This window comes from Aspergillus wentii (genome assembly GCF_001890725.1).
Source record: "Aspergillus wentii DTO 134E9 unplaced genomic scaffold ASPWEscaffold_7, whole genome shotgun sequence".
Classification (NCBI taxonomy): domain Eukaryota; kingdom Fungi; phylum Ascomycota; class Eurotiomycetes; order Eurotiales; family Aspergillaceae; genus Aspergillus; species Aspergillus wentii.
In genome coordinates this window covers 1,422,466-1,442,589 of record NW_024467838.1, presented here as the reverse complement: position 1 = coordinate 1,442,589, position 20,124 = coordinate 1,422,466, and the positions used below count along the sequence as shown (strand labels likewise).

The 20,124-nt window shown below is 51.4% G+C and overlaps 3 protein-coding genes across 3 annotated transcripts; 2 read left to right on the top strand and 1 right to left on the bottom strand.

The window, feature by feature from the left end:
• The first annotated feature begins 229 nt into the window (after positions 1-229).
• Positions 230-5,208, top strand: ASPWEDRAFT_161656 (uncharacterized protein). Its single transcript, XM_040829814.1, has 6 exons — positions 230-448; positions 507-778; positions 835-965; positions 1,028-1,319; positions 1,373-2,980; positions 3,035-5,208. Exons 1-6 carry the CDS (start codon positions 400-402, stop codon positions 5,120-5,122), a joined length of 4,440 nt encoding a protein of 1,479 aa, XP_040685914.1. The 5' UTR covers positions 230-399; the 3' UTR covers positions 5,123-5,208.
• Positions 5,209-5,744: 536 nt separating this feature from the next.
• Positions 5,745-6,035, top strand: ASPWEDRAFT_44326 (uncharacterized protein). The gene has a single exon (XM_040836240.1). It carries the CDS (start codon positions 5,764-5,766, stop codon positions 5,992-5,994), a length of 231 nt encoding a protein of 76 aa, XP_040685913.1. The 5' UTR covers positions 5,745-5,763; the 3' UTR covers positions 5,995-6,035.
• Positions 6,036-7,679: 1,644 nt separating this feature from the next.
• On the bottom strand, positions 7,680-20,080 carry ASPWEDRAFT_175532 (uncharacterized protein; the record flags this gene model as incomplete). The annotated part of the gene is made up of 10 exons (XM_040831370.1): positions 7,680-10,612; positions 10,671-11,368; positions 11,418-12,582; positions 12,643-13,340; positions 13,396-15,601; positions 15,651-15,850; positions 15,902-17,999; positions 18,047-18,694; positions 18,750-19,391; positions 19,447-20,080. 10 exons carry the CDS (start codon positions 20,078-20,080, stop codon positions 7,680-7,682), a joined length of 11,922 nt encoding a protein of 3,973 aa, XP_040685912.1.
• Between the last annotated feature and the right edge of the window lie 44 nt (positions 20,081-20,124).

The following is a 20,124-nucleotide window of genomic DNA, read 5'->3' as shown; positions in this document are numbered from 1 at the left end:
CGTCCATATTGATAAGCGCTAACCTCAATTGATTGATTATATCATTCTTATACATGTGGACAGGTAATGTTTTTCTTTCATTATCGTACCTAGATAATCGATTTAATTTCACTCTTCTCAACTCTGTTATGTTGATAGAGAATGGCGTCTTTGAAAAGGTTCTGGAGGGCTCATCGCACAAAAGCCTCAGGCAGCAATACACCTGCCTCGACTTCCCCTCCAGCGCCAACTTCCCTCAACACCACCATCAACTCCGAACGCGATACGTCCAACCACGACCAGGAAGAAAACCATTCGCTCTCTATTCAACCTCAAGATGGGGCAAACCAGATTTCGCTTTCATCGGCTACTTCCGACCTGTGGAAACAAGCGCTTGAAAAGCTGCAAGACGACCCGCGCATGAAGACACTTCTTCGGAGCTTTCAAAATGCTTTGTTGCATGCAACAGGTATCTCAATAAATCAGTGTGCTAATTAATGGGCCACTGACAGTTCTGTTTACAACAGACGATTCAGAAATCTCAGATTGCGATGAAGAAGGCCAGTCGCCACTCACTGAAAATGACATCACAGAACATCTCCAAACGATTGTCCAGGAAAAACTTGAAGCTCTTTCAAAAAAAGGCGAGGTGAAAATTTTTACTCGCCGCGTCAATGTCAAAGAAAAGGTTGTCAAGGCCGTGTCTTTTATTCAATCCACGCAAGGGTTCATCTCAGCCGCTGTTGCTGCTGATCCTCACGCGGCGCTGGCATGGGCGGGCATACTCGTTGTTCTGCCGGTGAGTGAGCAGCTTATTCGATTTCGCTTAAATTACACTGTGCTGATGGTGGTCAGATCTTGACAAGGACAATTACTGAGGAGACTGATGCCGTCGACGGATTCAATCGTGTTTCGAAAATTCTGGTTAGATGCAGAGTCATCGAGGAAAATTATTTTGCGCATGCTATAGGAACAAAGCCGAAAAGGTATGCTTCCCTGACGTGAAGACAGTCGAGGCTTCCCGAGACTCCTACTGATGATAAAGCAGCAGCTCCCAGGCTCTTGAAGCTTCGGCCAGAGAAAGCATGATTAAACTGTATGCCCGAATCCTGGAGTACGAGATTCGCTTCGCTCTGTATCTGTCAAAGAAGAAACCCTGGCGTTTTCTCAGCAACCTCACGGTATCTGATGATTGGAATGGAATCCTAAAGGATATTGACAGCAACCAAGAAGAGATCCGAAAAGACCTGGAGGCAATCAACAGCACTGAATGGAAGAATATTGAGAAAATGACAGACAATTGGAACTCGATTTCTCGGTCATTACAGGAGCAATTAAAGGTTAGTCGTGCCTAAATCCATCCAGACGTTTACTCATTCTTCTATTGCCTCAGCGAAACGAAGAAGACCGCGAACGCGACGCCAAAAATCGTCTCCGCGATAGATTGGATTCAATCCCATTCGCACCCGGTGCAGCTTTCGATTCAAGAGACAACCAACATTCAACGTGCCTCGGAAATACTCGGGTGGAACTTCTCGCAATCATTCTAGCCTGGGCGCAATGCGATGACGAAAAGGAAATATTCTGGCTAAAGGGAGTGGCTGGAACTGGAAAATCGACAATTGCGCGAACTATCGCTGAGAAGCTCCACGCAGACGGATACTTGGTTGGGAGTTTTTTCTTTTCAAGAGGCCAAGGAGATCGAGGCAATGCGAAATTGCTCGTTACGTCGATTGCCAAACAACTGGCGGAGCAAGATCCACATGCACGAAACTCGATATGCAACACCTATCAGCAGGGATTTACCGACAAATCCCTGAGCTTTCAATGGAAAGAAATAATTCAAAAGCCACTTTCTCAGGTAGAGGGGGAAATAGGGCCCCTGATCCTCATCATCGACGCTCTGGACGAGTGTGTCGAACCAGAGATTTCTAGCATCATTAAGATTTTCGCACAAGGTGAAAGAAGGCCCGGACAAACATATCGCATCTTCATAACGAGCAGACCGGAAACTGCGATTCGCTTTAATTTCCAGCAGATAGACAGTACAATCTTTTATGATTTGGCCCTTGACCAGACCCATGAACCAGAGACCAAGAGAGACATTCGCACCTACATCGAGCATCATATGCGGGAGATTCGAGAATCAAAGGGCTTGGGTGAGAGTTGGCCAAGGGAAGATCAAATATCTGAGCTTTTGAAAAGAGCAGACCGGCTTTTCGTATACGCTGCGGCGATATACCGATACTTGAAAAGTGCCAATGACCCTCCAAAAAGCCTGGAGAGAATTCTCGATACCAACACCCCTGACTCTTCGATGAAAGCCCTAGACAATGTTTACGCACAGATTTTGGAGAATTATCTTTCATGCGGGAATTACGACGAGCTTGATGACCAGATACAACTATTTCAACAAATCGTGGGAACGATCATCGTTCTTTCAGAGCCCTTGTCCATTCGTTCCTTGGCGCTTTTACTTGATATCCCAGAATATCAGGTGAGGTCTACTTTGAACCCATTATATTCTGTCCTTGATCTCCCAGAAGATCCAGAGTCTCCAATCAAGATTTTCCACCAGTCTTTTCGCGACTTTCTAGTTCAATCCGACAGGTGCAATATTGTCCACAAACCCACGGGGTCTTCAATACGTCTTTGGGTCAACGAGCAGGATAAACACCAAATTCTGGTCTCAAGATGCCTCGAAACATTAACTAGAAGTGATAGCCCTCTGCGGAGAAATATTTGTCGCCTCCCGAACGATGGGACTTTGAGGACTGAAATTGACGATGCTACTATTCAAGCCAATCTTCCACCCGAGCTGCAATACTCATGTCGATACTGGGCCAATCATCTTGAACAGAGTGGCCTTGTAATCAAAGATGGTGGGGAGACACACAAATTCCTTGAAACACACCTTCTGCACTGGTTGGAAGCGATGAGCATTCTCGGGTTGATTTCTGAAGCCGTTCTATGCATTGCAAAACTAGAGCTACCAGAGAATGTGAGTCTGTTCTACGCCATGTGTATTTCCATTTAGTCTAACTAATAATTCTAGGATAATAAAAGCGCAATAACTGAATTTCTATCAGATGCAAAGCGATTCGTTCTGAAAAATCGCGAAGTTGCTGATCTTGCCCCTCTGCAGCTTTATTCATCAGCCCTAATATTTGTGCCAGAGTCCTGCATTGTGCGGAACATTTTCAAGGATCAAATCCCAGAACCAATAAAACAGCTACCAAGGGTAGAACGGAGCTGGGGTGCCCTTCTGCAGACACTCGAGGGTCATACAAGGCCTGTTAATAGCATTTCCTTCTCAACAGATGGCCGTCGACTAGCGTCTGGCTCAGATGACGGTACAATTAAGCTCTGGGACACACCCACAGGTGCACTGCGACAGACAATTGAAGACTATGTTGACGAATTCGGGAATATGACAGGCATTACAGAAGTGAAGAGTGTCGCCTTTTCTCCAGATGGCCAGAAGCTTGCGTCTGGTGGAAATGGCTGCGTTATCAAGCTCAGGGACCCAGTGACGGGCGCATTCCTACAGGATCTCAAAGGTCATATCAGTGATATTACCAGTGTCGCATTCTCATCCGACGGTCGACACCTGGTATCTGGGGGAGCTGATGATACTGTCAGAGTCTGGGAAACAGCTACTGGCGCTTTGCTGCGCACACTCCATGGCCACGCAGGTATTGTCTGGGATGTTGCTTTCTCATGCGATAGTGGACAGCTGAGTTTTGATGCTGAAGAGCGCAGAGCTATGCTAGCATCGTGTTCATGGGATGGTACCGTCATGCTCTGGAATGGAATCACCAGCATGCCGCTGAAGACATTGAGGGGCCATGCTGGTAATGTTCGCAGTGTGGCTTTCTCGCCGGATTGCTCGCAGCTAGCATCCGCGGGAGATGACACGGCAATCAGACTGTGGGATATAGTGACGGGCGAGCCACTTAAAACACTCTCAGGCCATACAAAAAGAGTGATGAGTGTTGCTTTCTCGCCAAATAGTCGGTGGCTGGCCTCTGGTGGTGGCGACAACAAGGTTATACTCTGGGACCTGATGACAGGAAAACCACTTCGGATATTCACGGAGCATACGAATGAAGTCCAGAGCGTGACCTTCTCTCCGGATAGTCAGCGACTTGCAGGTGGTTCGGTTGATCAAACAGTCAGGATCTGGGACATCTCCAAAGACGCGCCTCAGGAAACGGTTGAGGGCCATAGTGGTTCTGTCGCACACCTTGCCTTTTCATCAGACAACTGCCAGGTAGCCACCTTTGCCCTTGAGGATCCTTCAATCAAGATCTGGGAGACAGCTAGCGGCGCACTGCTCAAAACACTCGAGGCACATGGTAGTTCAATTCGGGATGTTGCCTTTTCTCCGAACGGCCGATGGATAGCATCCTGCGCGTGGAAAGGTCCCATTGCAGTTTGGGATTTGAAAAACGATGAATTTGTACAGATGCCATCAGATTTCGATGATCATGTTAGTAGTGTGTGCTTCTCGCGGGATAGTAAGTGGCTGGCCTCTAGCTCAGGACAGCAAGAGAAAAACATCACACTTTTGGAAACAGCAACATACGCATCCCCGCGTATATTGACGACTAGCCACACCGACGAGATATGTGCCATGACATTCTCTGAAGATGGAAAGTGGCTAGCCTCCACCTCTATATACGGGACCATCGAGCTGTTGGAGACAAGGGCGCACAAAACGATCGGCACCATCGAAACCAAACAATTTTGGATCCGTACTATTGCCTTTTCGCCAGATGGTCTATGGCTGGCATGCAGTACACACCATGAAACTACAGTCTGGGACATAAACACTACGACGCTGCAGAAGAGTATAAAGAGCGAGCGATACAACAGGTCGTTGCGCTTTTTAGAGGATGGTACTTTAGAAACAGACCACGGAATATTTAACATTGCCCACACAGACGCGAACGATCCCGGTGCATCTTCCAAAGTCCCGAGACAGATTGGCGTTCAGGATCACTGGGTGGTCTTTGGTGGGCAGAGGATTCTTTGGCTGCCCCCGAATTATCGACAGTATAAATGGGTGGTTCGGGGTGGCTTGTTGTGTATTGGGACTAGAGCTGGTCGTGTTTTCTTTTTGCGATTGGACATGCCATAGCGTGTATACCAGATGAGATACGTCGATAGATTGAGATGTTCTTTATATGACACTATTCTAAGCCCCGATGTGGCTGTATCTACTGCACTATTTGATGTTTATTGATTTCGAATATCCCTGTCAAAACAAGAAGTCAACTAAATATAGATCCACCATCTTATCAGGGTCCAACTAAGCTGTGGAGGCAACCACTTTTCGATAGGCTGGCCGCAAGGCTTGCGTCGACAGGATTTGGGGGCCAAGTCAGGCAACAGTATTCCAGGCGGGGAAACCAGATATAAGATGAAGATCATGTTGTACATTTCGTATTCTGAATCAAGCATATCATATTTGATTATATCACGAATCAGCAATATGGAAAAATCACCCCATTCCCCCCAATACCCTCTCAAGCGCCTCCGCCGCGCTCTCTTCTTCGTTGCCTTTGTCTCCTTCCCATTCAACCTGTCTGCGGCGATAATTGACTGGGATCGCACGGCGTCTATCAACCAGCTTATTCCGGTATGCATCTACCTACGTAAAGCCTCAAATAAATGCTAGCTAATACTGACGACGTGAAGGTAACCCTCTCCGGCATCTCCGCTCTCCTCATCCTCGGCTACCACAAGAAACGCGGATATGGGCGATACTCGGCACCCGAGATGCTGCTCGATGCGTTCTTCGCGGTGTATTTGATTCTCGTGTATATTGTTGTTCTGGCGCTGTCGACGTCGGTCAGGGAACATATGGTGTGTGTGTATGGGAATCTGGCTTGTTTGGTTTCGGGGTATGTCCACCACCACACTATCTTCAACATCAACATTCGATATGAATATGAGACTAATATACTGCCAGTCTCCTCCACGGACACGCATTTGCCCGAGGCGTCTTGAAGAAATACATCACCAACTTCATCCGCAAATTCTCCTGTCGTCGGTCCGTGGTCTGTCCGCGGTGCAACAACGCCGATAACAACGACCGATACACGGATGAGCAGGATCAGGAGACTGGGGTTGTGTCGAATGAATACCGTATTCAGGAGAATGAAGGCATCGATAGTTTGAATGTCCGTGGACCATTGCTGGTTGATGAGGAAGATGCGGCGTCGACGGATGGGCTTTTGGGGAGACGGTCGGAGGAGACGGTTGTTGAGATGAGGAGGGCGTCGCAGTAGATATAGATATATACAGGGTTATATGCTGCATCTGGGGTCAGAGTGTGGAGACAGATTTGATATGGATGGGCTGGTGTTTACCAGCGTGTTTGGATGATCCCATTTTGGGGGGTTGTGAGCTGTCACCGACAACCAACAAAGAAAATAGTTCAGCGTACACGAGTCATATTCAGATATTTAAAGCCCTGGCTGGTTCCACTGCCTTATTTCCCTTAAAATTTAATTGAATCCAACATTGCCAGCTTAAAATGACCCACATCCGTGATTCCCTACTGAGCTCTCTGCCCACCTTCTACCGCAATAATCCACCATGCCTGCAGAGACCAGGAAGACACACACCAGTCTATCGCTCAGGGTGACTTCAGAGAAGTCCGAGACATGGCCTTCAGAACCGGACCTGGGTCGTAACCAGCCGATACTGCGATATTGGCGATGGCGTCGAATCCCTCGAAGTCCACATTCACACCCTGTGGTATATGTACTACGAGCTGGGGTGAAACATCTCCGCCGAAGCGCCGGAACACGAGGGACTCGTCCTCGACATCCTCCGCATCCAAAGAATGGGGCCGTTGACTAGACCTCACGCGGACTTAATGGGATTGATATCGCACGAACCAACGAAGGGACACTGTGGACCGATCTACCCTTTTTGGTGGGCAATATGTCCCATTTCCGGTTGAACCACGCTGCTTCGATGTCTGGGGTACACCGTCTCAATTGTGCTACATTCCTTGCGAAACTTGCATCTGCTCGTGTTGCGAAGGATAGGCTGAGCCAGGTTGCTCTTCTGATCTTCCGTGCTCTCTTTGAAAGCCCCCAGGCACTTTGCACAGGACAAGAGTCAGACGAGGAAGACCTCAAACGAGGTACTAAGCAGCTTGCGGTCTTCCATCTAATACCCGCTGCTATTGCCTGGCTGAAAATAGCAAGCCACAACCTGCTTTTGCTATGAAAAGTATATTGGAATGACTGCCCTAGTCACATCAGCAAGGGTGGCGAGGAGTTTCTCGAATCCGAGCTCGGACAGCGATCACCGGCTGTATTCTCGCCATGGAGATACATGTTTTGCTGAAGCGGCTTCATGAGACCCAGGAAGAAGCCAAGGAGGCCAATGAGAAGGCACTGGAGGAGCTTGCCACTGATGGCATCTAGTACACGGTCATCACAATCAAGCAAAGGAATTCTGAGGTCCCCAGGGCTCACAAGAATCGTGGCAATGCCCTGCATCAGGATAGGCATCTTTCGTGCTTAAAGCCCCTTGCACGTTGAGGAGCCAGGACTCACTCTATTTACATTTTACAAGCATAGGTTAATGCGTGCTACACTTCAAAGATATAAACATATATTGCACCAAGCGAACAAATTAAGTACAGGAATTAAGGTAACTATTATAAATCAATCTGATCACCGTCTGGTAAACAGATCGCCAGTCTCAGTCTGGATAACCAGATGATGAGAAGTCATGGCATGGCTCATTCCAACCTTCTTGGCTTCGCCAATCCACGCCAATGCCGACATTTCTGGGAGACTCTTCAATTCGGCATTTTGCTCAACCTCCTGTCTGAATCTGGACCAGGTAGTGCGCGTGGATGCAGCATGGGATAGCTTGATAAGCTTCGAATCGTTCGTTTTGTCAAAGACGGCTGCGGTGATGTCGCGGGCAACAAGGTTGGCTGGGACGAGATCCAGCCAGCCATTCAGGAGGTGAACGGCGGGACGGACTTGCAACCGGTTACAGAGGACCAGACTCTCATTCATCATCTCGTCGGATTCCAGCTCTGCGTTGTCGGTATTAGGTCCCATACCAGGCACAGGTCCAAACCGGTGCAAGACAACCGGCAGTTGCAGCTGCTCGGACACATTGGTCAAAAAGCGCTCGGCTGCCCATTTGGAGGCTACATAGCCATCACTGCCATCCTGAGGCGGCGCGCCACTAGCTGGGAGAGTAGCATCGGTTTCATAGAGAGCCCGGACGGTAGAGTCGTTGAAGATTCCGGCGGCGCCGGAAGACATCATGTGGAAAGGAATGCGACGAGGAAGGGCAAGACGAGCCAGATCCTTCACCGCACTGATATTGGCACTGCGCAGAGCGCCATAGTCATCCCAGAAGGAGCGAACGGCGCCGAAGTGCAGGATGAGATCAGTCTCTGCAGTCAAACGATTGAACTCGGCGCTGTCCAGACCGAGATTGGCTGCGGTGAGATCACCAGTGAGAATAGACACCTTGTCTGACGATTTGAGAGCATCCGTGTTAGTTCCGGCACGGACAAGGCAGAATATCTGAGACACCTTGGGTGACTCAATCAGATTGGGAAGAGTGTGTCGGCCAATGAACCCGGTGGCACCGGTCACCAGAATCCGTAGACCATCCTGCTCAGCGGGTGGGTTAAGATCGGGCACACTAAACTCGTTGGCCCAGAGCTCGGGCACAGCAGTCTCGGCTTCCCAGTCGATCTGAGTAGGAGCCTCTCTGTTCTCGATCAATAGGGCCATATCAGCAAGCTTCTTTGCGGTCACGAGTTCGTTCACTCGGAGTGCGACCTTGTAATTCTCCTTGATCGCCTTTTGCAGTTTCACGATTAGCAGAGAGGTACCACCGACTTGAAAGAAGTTGGACTCAGAGGTAAGTGTCAGCGAGCCAGAGGCAGGAAGAACCTGTTGCCAAACCTCTGCAAGAGAGGTCTCAGTTGGGGTCATTTCTCGGTCAGTTGAAGGCGTGAAGTTGGATTCAGCGAGGAAGTCGATAGGCAGCTGGCGGATTGCAGATCGGTCAGCCTTTGAGTGAGCGTTCAATGGTAGTTTCTCAAGGGCCACGATGACTGAAGGGATCATGTAGTCTGGCACGGGCAGACGCGTCCGGAGATTGTTTAGGAATTCTTGGGGATTGGCAGGTGAGTTCTGGTTAGAGAGCACAACGTGGGCGGCCAGGTACTGGACGTCGTCCTGTTCTCTCAAGGTCACGACGGCGGCGGTCAACGAACCCCCAGCAGTATCGAGCAAGGCGTTTTCAATTTCTCCTAGCTCAACTCGGAAGCCGCGAATCTTGACCTGAGTGTCGCCATTCATACGGCCAACTAGGACGAGGGCGCCATCGCTTCGCAGGTAGCCACAGTCGCCAGTGCGGTAGACGGTAGTCCATTTGTTCTCAGTGAAGTTGCTATCCAGATGGGAAAATGGCGATGGGAGGAACTTTTCCTTCGTCGCAGCGTCCATGTTGAGATAGCCAGGGGCGACACCAGCACCACCAATCAGGACTTCACCAGGGACACCAACCGGAACAGGCTGAAGTTCATTATCAACAATATACATCGCCTCGTTCGGTGAAGCATATCCTGCAGCTAGAGGGAGCTCAAGGTCAGGCTTGCGATACTCGATCAGACCCTGCCAGGTAGATCCAAGCGATGTTTCAGCTGGACCGTAGGTGTTGAGAAGCTGAAGAGACTGCAAGTCAAGGGCAAGGAATTCTTGCAAGAGACGCGGGGGGACACCCTCACCTGCCATAGCGGCAAGGGTCCAATTGGGGCACTGTTGAAGTGGCTCTGCTGCGGAGCTGAGCCACATCTGGTACTCGGATGGGGTCGCCATGGTGTAGCTGATCTTCTCCTCCCGAATTGTTTTGGCGATCTCAGTGGGATCTCCACGCTTGTCTGCAGGAAGCACGAAGAGGCTTCCTCCATTGCACAGAGCGTCGAAAGTTTGGATGAGCGACAGATCGAAGGAATAGGCCGATTGCTGGAGAGCGACCAGTGGCCTCGCGTCGGAGAAGTTATACTGCATTGAACAGGCCTCGAGCTGGGAGATCATGTTTGCATGGTTGATGAGAATACCCTTGGGCTCAGAGGTGGAACCACTGGTGAAAAGGATTACCGCGGACGAGTCCCCAACGGCCAGATTCGGCGTACGTTTGGGATTAATGCCAGTGGCCACCGAAGAGACGTTGATCACCTTATCATTAAAATCATCAAGAGAGTCAGTGGCGCCGGCTGTGGAGTGATCAACGAGCAGGACCACTGGCTTGGTGGTTTGAATAGCACTCTTCGTCCGGTGGATAGAGTTGCGCAGGTCGAGTGGCAAATAGACAGCACCAGTACGGAAGATGGCCAGCATCGAGCAGATCCAGTCAGCGCTGGGCTCTTGCATCACACCAACCACAGCGCCCTTGGGAACGCCCGCCTTGCGCAAGGCCTCGGTGATCGAGTCAATACGGCGACCCATCTCCTTGTAGGTCAAGCTCTTGCCACTGCCATCCTTGAGGGCGGTCTTCTTTCCAGTTTGTTGAATCATTTGGTCAATACGGTGGGCAACAGTCTGAGGCCATTGCATAGGTGCCGCAGGGCCTATATAAACATAGTTAGCCGGAAACAAGGTATACAGCTGAGGATGGGAATGGCAAACCTGTAGCGAGTCGTATACTCCTAGAGATGTCTTCTGGTGCCCACAATTCAGCGGCCTCCAGTGGGGTCTCTGGGGCTGTGGTGAACTGCTTAAGAAGGTTCGCATAAGTATTGACGAGAAGTTCTGCGTGCTCCTGGCTATATAGACTTTGTTGCACCTCCAAGCTGACCAAGGCATCACCCTCGTAATTCTCGACAACGTCTAAGTGAAGGTCGAATCCAGTTCCAGCGTTGTGGAATTTCTCACGGGAACCTGTCCCGTTGAAAAATGCACCCCGCTCATTGCTTCCAATGCGGTAGTCCATCAGCACCTGAAAAACAGGTGGTGCGTTCGCAGAGCGATCTAGCTTCAGTTCGTTGAGAAGGACATCAAACGGAACGGCCGAGTGTTCAAGAGCACCGTAGGCTGTATCGCGCACCGTCTGGATCAACGAATCCAGCTTGGTGCTGCTGTCCGGCCGGTCCATCCGGATGGGTAATGTGTTCAACAAACAGCCTATGGTTTGCCTCAGAGCAAGGTCGCTGCGGTTGGCATCGACAAGTCCGATCATCACTCGCTTTGTGTCGGGCAACAAGCGGAACAGAAGCACACCCAAGAGGGCAGTATAGAGGTTGGAACTGGTCGATTTGCTCTTTTGCGAGACCTGCTTGAGCAGGGAAACTTGCTTGGGCTGGAGACGCACATCGGCTCGATAAGTCCTAGACCCAAGGTCAACGATTATTCATTTCTCACATAGACGATACATACCGGTACTGGGTCTGCTCGGTTCTGGCCTGAACCTTGGCGAAAGGGAACAGCTCGAGCGGTGGCTCGTTGTCTGGAATGATCGTTCTGTAATAGTCAATATGCTTCTGGAAGCGCCCTTTGCTGTAGTCCTGGCGCTGCTTCTGCGCAAAGTGAGAGTATTGTGACTCCCTGGGAAGTCGGGGAAGACTCTCTCCTAGATAGACCTTATTGATCTCATCAATCAGGATCCTAACACTCAAGCCATCCATTGTGATGTGATGGTTTCCAATGATCGTATAGTGCTCTGTGGGTGACAAGGAGAGAACCCGTATTCTCACGAGCTGCCAGTCGTTGAGATCATACACATAGTGTCGCACAGCATCCAACTCGCGATACACCTCTCCCTTGTTGGCGACCTTCTTGGCTTCAACCTGGATGATCGACTGCGAGAGGATTCCTTGCATGGGCACATCTTGGTGCTCGCCACCCCAGAAAAAGCGAGTGCGCATGCCTTCATGTCGGTCAGCAACAGTTGAGACGGCCTTTCTGAACTTGTCTAGATTCAATGAACCGTCAATGCGCCAGCAGAGACCCATGTTAAAGGCAGAAGGATCTTGCAACGCGTGTTGCATGACCCAGAATCTGGCTTGACCGAAGGACATGGGTACTGTTGTCTCGGTGGCTGATGCTATGATGGATTGGCGCAGATTCACATCGATCAAAGGCTCATATGTGGTCACCTCATCAGGTTCGGTGTCGCTGGATCCGTCGTCCGACGGCGTCTTCGTGCTCTCACTGTCTGAGCTGGAAGAGGAAGAAGAAGATTCCCTGCTGTCTGAGATAGGGATCACAGGTTGGACCTCTGGTTTGGCTGGCGTAGCAGGCTTTTTCTCGGGGACAGCGGCAGGTAGTTTCCCAGACTCAGCTGGGCCATTGCTAGACAGGCTTTCAAGGTCAAAGACAGTCTCCGGGAGGTCCTGGATACTATCCTTGATTAGATCAGCAATGGAAGAGCCACCGAGAATTTTGATGACTGGCATGTCCAGCTCCAGCTCACGACCAAACCATCCGCGAATGTCGATGGCAACCAAGGAATCAATGCCTTGCTCGACCAGAGTGCTGTTGGGATCCAGTGGCTGTTCTGCAGACATTTGAAGGAGTTGTTTCAGTCGTGCGATGAAGGCATCTAAACAAACAAGCCATTAGCTCAGTTATTTTGCCATATAATAGAAGCGCAGTATCTTACCAAGAATTATCTTCTCGACCTGCTCTACTGACCCGGCTCCTTGCAGCTGATTTCGAACAGATGCATTGGCCCCGGAGCCCGAGTCCGCTTGACTGCTTGAGCGCTCCAAATTGACGTGAGAGAAACGAATATCACGCCGGAAACGGTCTCGAGTAATATCACTCAGAACCAATGGACTGATTCCAGTGATTACTTCTGCGCGATCGTGACACGCTGCCTGGCCCTCCTTGATAGCCTCGGCAAAGCAATAGTGGAAGTCTGTTTCCGAGTTTAGCGTCACACCGATCGACAAGAAATATTCGGCCGTGATGTCTTCGGAGCGATTGATATAGCCCAGGCCCATCAGGGCACTATAGTCAACAACGGAGCCAACCACCCCGCGCTTACGCCTCTGGAAGGCTAGGCCAGCCATGTACATGTTGGCTGCGGCGTAGCTGCTCTGTCCGGTGTTACCGAATGCGGCCGATATGGAGGAGAACATGATGAAGAAATCCAGAGAAGTATCATAGAAGGCCTCATCCAACAGCTTGCTTCCCAGCACTTTGGGTTTCATGGATCGTGTCATGGCCTCAAACTCCAAATTGTCAAACTGCACGTCCTCCATGATCATGGCACCGTTGGCCACACCGGCAATGGGAGGCATGCTGCGCTTTATCTCGCGGAGGAAGCGTTGAAGAGAATCTCGACTGGTGATGTCCCTAAAATGAGGTCAGCATGATTATCAAATTTGGCATGAGGGGAAAAAAGGTTTACAATGAGAGCGGTCGAACAGTTGCACCGACATCGTCGACGGCGCGAATGAAAGCGGGATCAATCTTGGGGTTACGACTAGCCAGGACAATGAAACCGGCACCCTTTCGGGCCATCCAGTGGCAGAGAGACTGGCCAACCTCTCCGGCAAGACCAATCATCAGATATGTTCGATCACGACGGAAAATCTGGTCATTATCGATTTGCCTGAGATGAACTGGTACCACGGAGATATCCCAGTCCACCAGTTGCACAGCTTCTCCTACCGGGTTGTGAGACGAGACTTCGCCCAATGGAATGGAATTTGTCGGTTGGAGAGCCAAACTGGCCGAGGATGCACACTTCCAAGCATCCTGAAGAAGGTTGCCGAGGACATCAGGCTCTACTCCCGCGCGGGCGTACAACTTGTTGGTAAAGAAGGTGGCTGCGTCAGCCTTCACGCCATACGGAGGCACACAGCTGGCAATGGCCTCGGCGATGCGGGCACCCGGTCCATTCGAAGCCTCGAGGTTGATGAAAACAGAGGGCTCACTGGGGATCTTCTCCTTAACCAGGCGGGCGGGAAGCGCACGATGCAGATAAGTCCAGTCCTCGCCACGGCCAGACTGGCACGTGGTAAAACACACATCGACGCGGCTCTTTTCGGCAGCATCGGCCAGGGCAGTCCGGAGCACATGATCCGGCTCGTGCACCACCAGGGAGCCCTTGGGAGGGACCACCGCCAGGATCTGCTGGGTGACGATGCGAGCGGCCATGGTCATCAGAGCCAAACGGCCAAACTCGATCGATGAGGGGATTTCAATTGCCCACTCGGGCTGAATGGGGGCGAGGGATTCAGCAGTCTGGGTCACAGCCAGAACGGTGGCCTCGGAACCATCCTGTTTGGTGCCAATGCAGAGCATGAAAGACCCAGCCGAGTCCAGCTTGAGGAACTGCAGCACGGATTGACGCACCCGGATAGTTGGTAGCTCAGGGGCAACGCTCAAGGACGAGATCTCTTCCAGCTCGAAGGATTCGCCCGAGACAGCCAGCCGTATAGCAGCAGTTGATGGGTTGACCTCGTGCACAATGGACCGACGGGCAGAGTTGGCCCGCAAATTCTCTAGCTCACTGGAATAAATACGGGAGATAACTTTCTGTTGGCCCCTGACGGCCATTTCATCTTCATAAGTCCACAAAAGCTTCTCGGTTGAGTTGTCTGGCGACCAGGCGAGAAGGAAGTGGTGTCTCAGCAACGTTTCACACACCGTGTACGCGGTGTTCTTATCAACAGCTTCGATGTCCAGCACCTGTACGTTGAGCTCGAGCTTTTCTGCTTTCACGACTCGGGAGATACCAGACATCATATTGGAGTACGGTTCATCGGATCGAGCCCCCTTTGTCACCCACAGGACTTTGCCTGCTTGATTCCAGAGCGCCTTCATGCACTCAAGCTTGTCAGCAGTCCACGACTTCATTATTGGCCCATCTAGCTCGGTGAGACTCAGCACGGTAGCTTCAGGTGGGATTGGAGTGGTATTCAAGGCCTCAACCGAGGGAAGGCGAGTCACATCAGGGAACTTGGTCGACAGGATGGCAGCAACCTCGTCCACCAGCTGGAAGCTAGCCAGTGACTTTCCTCCGATAACGACCAAAGGAGGCATCTCCTCCGGGAACTCTTCTGATGCAGCCAGTGGGTTCCGCAACAGCTCCACGCGTTCATCCACCGCTTGGGCAGCCCATACGGGAATGTCGTGGAGCGCATCGTTGACCGGAGTGGATGTATCGATGCCAGAAAACTTGCATTCCCGCAGAAGGCTCCCCCAGTTGTCCAAGGTCAATCTACCCGAGTCGGCACCAGTCCACCATTCCGGACAATCGCTCATGATAAGGCCGAGACGCAGCAGGTTATCGGTTGCCGGATTGGCACTGATGAGGTATCCACCGGGCTTCAACAGCTGACGAACATTAGACAGAACCTGTTCTTGATTATCGGCCGTCTGGAGCTTGTTGGCTACCAGAACCAAATCGTATTTGCCGGCGACAAAGCCCTGACCAGTAGGTTCCTGTTGAATGTCCAATGTCTTGAAGACCATGCGATCCTCGTACTGTTGGAAGCGGAACTCAGCCTCATTGAATAGGTCATCGGAGACATCAGTGAAGGTATAAGAGGAGAATGCGGTTCCCAACGACGGAACGACGGCATTGGTCACATCACCGGTTCCAGCTCCTGTATTTGGTCAGCGACATCTTTCAAGCACAACATCGGCGGGACGTACCAATCTCAAGAATCTGCATGCGCGCGTAGCGGTGGGTGATCTGCTTAACCAAACTGGCCAGACGCTCATTTGCCAGTTTGATTGTAGGCGCTTCCTCATTTACGTCGATGTAGTCGGTCAGAACGCCCTGTTCCCGGATGACAAGCGAAAGCTTTGAGCCAATTTCCTCCACCAATCTTGCTTCCACGGAGTCTTGGTGCCTGTGCTAATGAGCATACATTTGCTATACAATATTTATGTGACGGACTCACCTGCTTGCCAGTTTTTTGACCTGTTGTTCCGTGTCGGATAGCCATTCTTTGGCCACGGAAGGATGCGTACCTGCTGATACTTGGTCAATAACGGAGTCTGCCCACCTTAGTAGCTGCTTATGATGCGGCAGCGCATTGCTTCGGTCCTCGGCATTCATGTTACCCAATTGGCGCAGATAGTATAAAGCAATCCGTTCCACATCTTGGGTCACCGATGTATTCAAAGCACCAGCAGCCTTGCCATGCTCCAAATCTGCGCCGTTGGGGCTAGCTGGAAGCCATCTAAAATGACTCAGAAGATGGAGGTCATCCTGTGGTTGCGCAGGGCTGAAAGGTGACACAGCAACGCCCTCGGCTTGCAAGAACGTATGCTTCCGGTCCTCAGTAAGAAGATGGAAAGAGCCCTCAATTCCGCTGGACACCTCATCAAACATGCTACTCTCCCATGGAATGTTTTCCGGCTTGGAAGTCTGGTTGAAGATAAAATGGGGGTTGAATTCGATCGAGGCAATCCTGGTGGGCACATGCGTCGACCAAAGTCGTCCATCTTTAGGGGCGGCGTATGCAGCGAAGATGGTCTGCAAGGCTGTGTCTAGCATACCCGGATGTAATATCAGCTTGTCCTCCCAGGTCTCGCCTGACTGATCGATCAAAGTGCCATGAGCAAAGTTCAGACGTCGGTTGATACTGGTGATTCCCTGGAAAGGCGGCGAGTATTGATAGCCAATCTTTTGGAGTTCGGTGTAGAACATCCCAGGGTCTTGCGCATTCACGTTGTAGTACTTATCATGCTCGATCAATGGTAGTCGCTCAGGGAATGACTGGCCCAGTTCTACTTCGATCCGGCCTTCAACGTTGACCCTCAAGGACAAATCTCCCTGGGACCCAGAGTGAACGGCAAAGTTGGCGATGATGCGAGACTCGCTGGACTCGAGAATATGCAAGCTAAAAACGGATTCAATGCTGGCGTTGTCATCATTGAATACAATAGCGCGTTTCAACACTAAGTCTGTCATTCGGAACAGCGCCATGGCAGCATCTCCAGCTACTGCCTTGATTGCTTCCAAAGCCATAACGATGTATGCAGTCGCTGGCAGGATAAGCTGGCCCTGCAGTCGATGGCCCTGTATCCACGGGATCTCTGCTGGCTTGAGGATATTCTTCCACTGCGCGTTATTCGAGTTCGTCGTGGTCGCGACAGCCGATCCCAATAATGGATGGGGACGTGCATCTGAAGATCTGATAGATCTCCATGTGCGACTCTCCGTCCAGTAACGCTTTTGATGATCAAATGGGTAGGTGGGGAGGTCCACAAGGAGGGTTTTGGGCTTCTCATCTTCGTTCAAGGCACGCTCCAGTCCGTCAAAGTTGACTACACCCGAGCCAAGCTGGGTCCAGAGGAACCCCATAGCGATCGAAAGCTCATCCACATCATTCTTTCCACGAGCCAGCAGTCCAGTATACGGTATCTGCATGTCGAGCTCGCCCATGGAATCCAAGGCAGGCCCCTTCAGCGCGGGGTGAGGGCCTACTTCAATGCCGATATCGAATGACTCTGCTTTTTTGGCAGCAGTGATGACAGCTGGCGAGAAAAGAACAGTCTGCACCATGTTGTGAACCCAGTACTCAGGGGTAAGGTTGCTAGCACCCATGACAGTATCACGATAAACACTAGAGAACCAAGTCGGTCTGTCGCCAGAGGGCTGTTGCACAGCAATACCGCAGCGCTCCATAGCCTCAAGATAAGGATCAGCGCAAGGCTGCATGTGAGCAGAGTGATAGGCTGTATCCACACGCAGGCGACGGGCAAATTTGCCTTGGCCAGCATAAAAATCCACCGCCTTTTGAATGGCATCCTCATCTCCGGACAGCGTAACGCTGGATCCCGAGTTCAGAGCAGCGATGGAGATCCGGCCCTTGATGTCCTCGTGATTACAGAGCTCCTGCGCTTCTTCTGCTGATGCACCAATGGCGGCCATACTACCCTTAGCCCCGTTCGGGGAGGCTGCGAGCTTAGCATAGACACCACGGAGATATGCCACCCGGATGGCATCGCGAGGAGATAGTAGGCCAGATGCATATGCCGCGCCAATTTCACCTGTACACAATTAGCATTGGTTAAACATGGATGAAGAAGAAACTTACCTGAGGAGTGTCCCACGACAGAGTGGAGTTTAATACCCGCTGCATGAAGGAGATCAACAAGCACGACTTGGACAGCAGTGCAAAGAGGTTGAGAGATAGCCGCTTCGGTGACCCTAGACGATTCCCCGGCGGCCAGGATCTGGTCGCGAAGCGTCCAATCCGGTCTTTCGGCTTCAGGGAGAGTAGCCAAGCACTCGTCTAAGAAAGCGACTCTACTGCGCACAAAGCTGGACGATTCGAGCAGGCGGGCACCCATCCGCGGCCACTGAGCACCCTGGCCTGTAAAAACAGCCAGGATTCGAGGCTCAGAGGCTTGCGTGGATCGACTGTTGAACTCGGAATCATCTGCAGATACAACAGCCTCCATTCTCTCGATAATGGTGTCGTAATTAGAGCCGGTAATGGCCTTCCTGTAAGCCAACGTTGATCGGTGATGTTGCAGTGTCCATGCTAGATCTCGAATGCTTGTTTCGGGGTTTTCGGCGAGATAGTCGAGCTGATTGGCGATCATCGCCCGGAGAGATGTCACGGAGCTGGCTGAAAAGATCAGGGGCGTGTACAAAGTCGATGATTGAGAGGGCTCCGGCAGCGCTTTCTCTGGCGGAATGTAGGCCTCCATAATGGCGTGGGCATTTGTTCCACCAAATCCTGTTTGTGTCCGTTAGTCTCACCACGGCATACATGCGGGCTCTTCAATTCTTACCGAAACTATTGACACTCGCTCGGCGGACCTGACCAGGCTTCAACGCCGGCCACTCCTTGAGCGAGGTGGGAACCTCGAACGCGCCGTAGAACGGGATGATAGCCTCGTTCAGATCATTGAAGTGCATGTTGGGGGGAACCGCGGCATTCTGCAGGGCAAGCGAGGTACCGATGACACTGGCCATTCCCGCCGTACCCTCGGTATGTCCGATGTGCGTCTTGATAGAACCGACCAAAAGCTTCTGCTCCGGCTCGGTGTCCTCGGTGAAGAAGGCCCGGTAAATGGCCGTTGCCTCTTGAGGGTCTCCAGCTTTGGTTCCTGTGCCATGGGCGTGGAAAAACTGCGGCTGGTCCAGTGGACTGTGCACGTCCAGCCCAGCCCGACGGTAGGTATCTCGAATGAGCTGTGCCTGAGCAATGTTGCTGGGCATGGTGATACCGGATGTCCTTCCATCCTGGTTGACACCGGTCTCTCGAATGATACATTCAATGTGGTCACCGTCTCGCTGGGCCTGGCTTAGGGTTTTGAGAACTACACAGGCAATACCCTCACCACGGCCATATCCATCGCCAGAGGAGTCCCACATACGACATCGACCGGATGAGGACAACATCCGGAGGTTACTCTCGGAAATATATCCAGCTAGACATCATGTCAACGACGCTTTTATCAGATTAGAACAACACAGATAACATACCAGGATGAATCAACAGGTTAGCACCGGCAGCAACAGCGACCGTGGAGTGACCATTACGCAGGGTCTGAGTGGCCTCATGGACCGCCACCAAGCTGGACGAGCATGCCGTATCGAGGTTCATGCACGGGCCATGCCAGTCAAAAAAGTATGAGACCCGGTTGGCCATGATACTTCTGGACGAACCGGTGGCGGTGTATGGAGGGACTTCATCGGCCTGGCTCTGGATGATGCTGATCCAGTCATCGCACATCTGACCGACATAGACGGCGGTGTCGGACCCGCGCATCTTCTCCATTGGTAGACCGGCGGAGGAGATACCATCATAGACGGTCTCCATCAGCAGCCTCTGCTGCGGATCAATGCATTCCGCTTCTTTGGGTGGGATGTTGAAGAAGTTGGCATCAAACTCGGCTGGGTGGTCGTCGAGCAGGTATGAATATTGTGCATTGGAGGTGCCATGGTGGGTTGGCTCTGGATGGTAGAAAGCATCTGTGCTGTAGCGGTCTTTGGGGATTCGCTGCAGCACGTCTCTCTTCTGCTTCAACATCTCCCAGAGCTTGGAAGGTGTGTTGCAACCTCCGGGGAACCGGCAGGCGCTGCCAACAATGGCAATGGGCTCGTTGGTGAAAGCCATTGTGTGAGGCTGTGTTTGTGTGTATCACTCAAAACATGAGGGTA

What these genes read in the sequence shown, in the direction of transcription:
- ASPWEDRAFT_161656 (XM_040829814.1), top strand. Translation starts at nt 400, where the DNA reads ATGAAGACACTTCTTCGGAGCTTTCAAAATGCTTTGTTGCATGCAACA. An exon ending in TGCTTTGTTGCATGCAACAG is followed by an intron (nt 449 to 506) that starts GTATCTCAATAA and finishes TGTTTACAACAG; the next exon opens with ACGATTCAGAAATCTCAGAT. An exon ending in CATTACAGGAGCAATTAAAG is followed by an intron (nt 1,320 to 1,372) that starts GTTAGTCGTGCC and finishes CTATTGCCTCAG; the next exon opens with CGAAACGAAGAAGACCGCGA.
- ASPWEDRAFT_44326 (XM_040836240.1), top strand. Translation starts at nt 5,764, where the DNA reads ATGCTGCTCGATGCGTTCTTCGCGGTGTATTTGATTCTCGTGTATATT.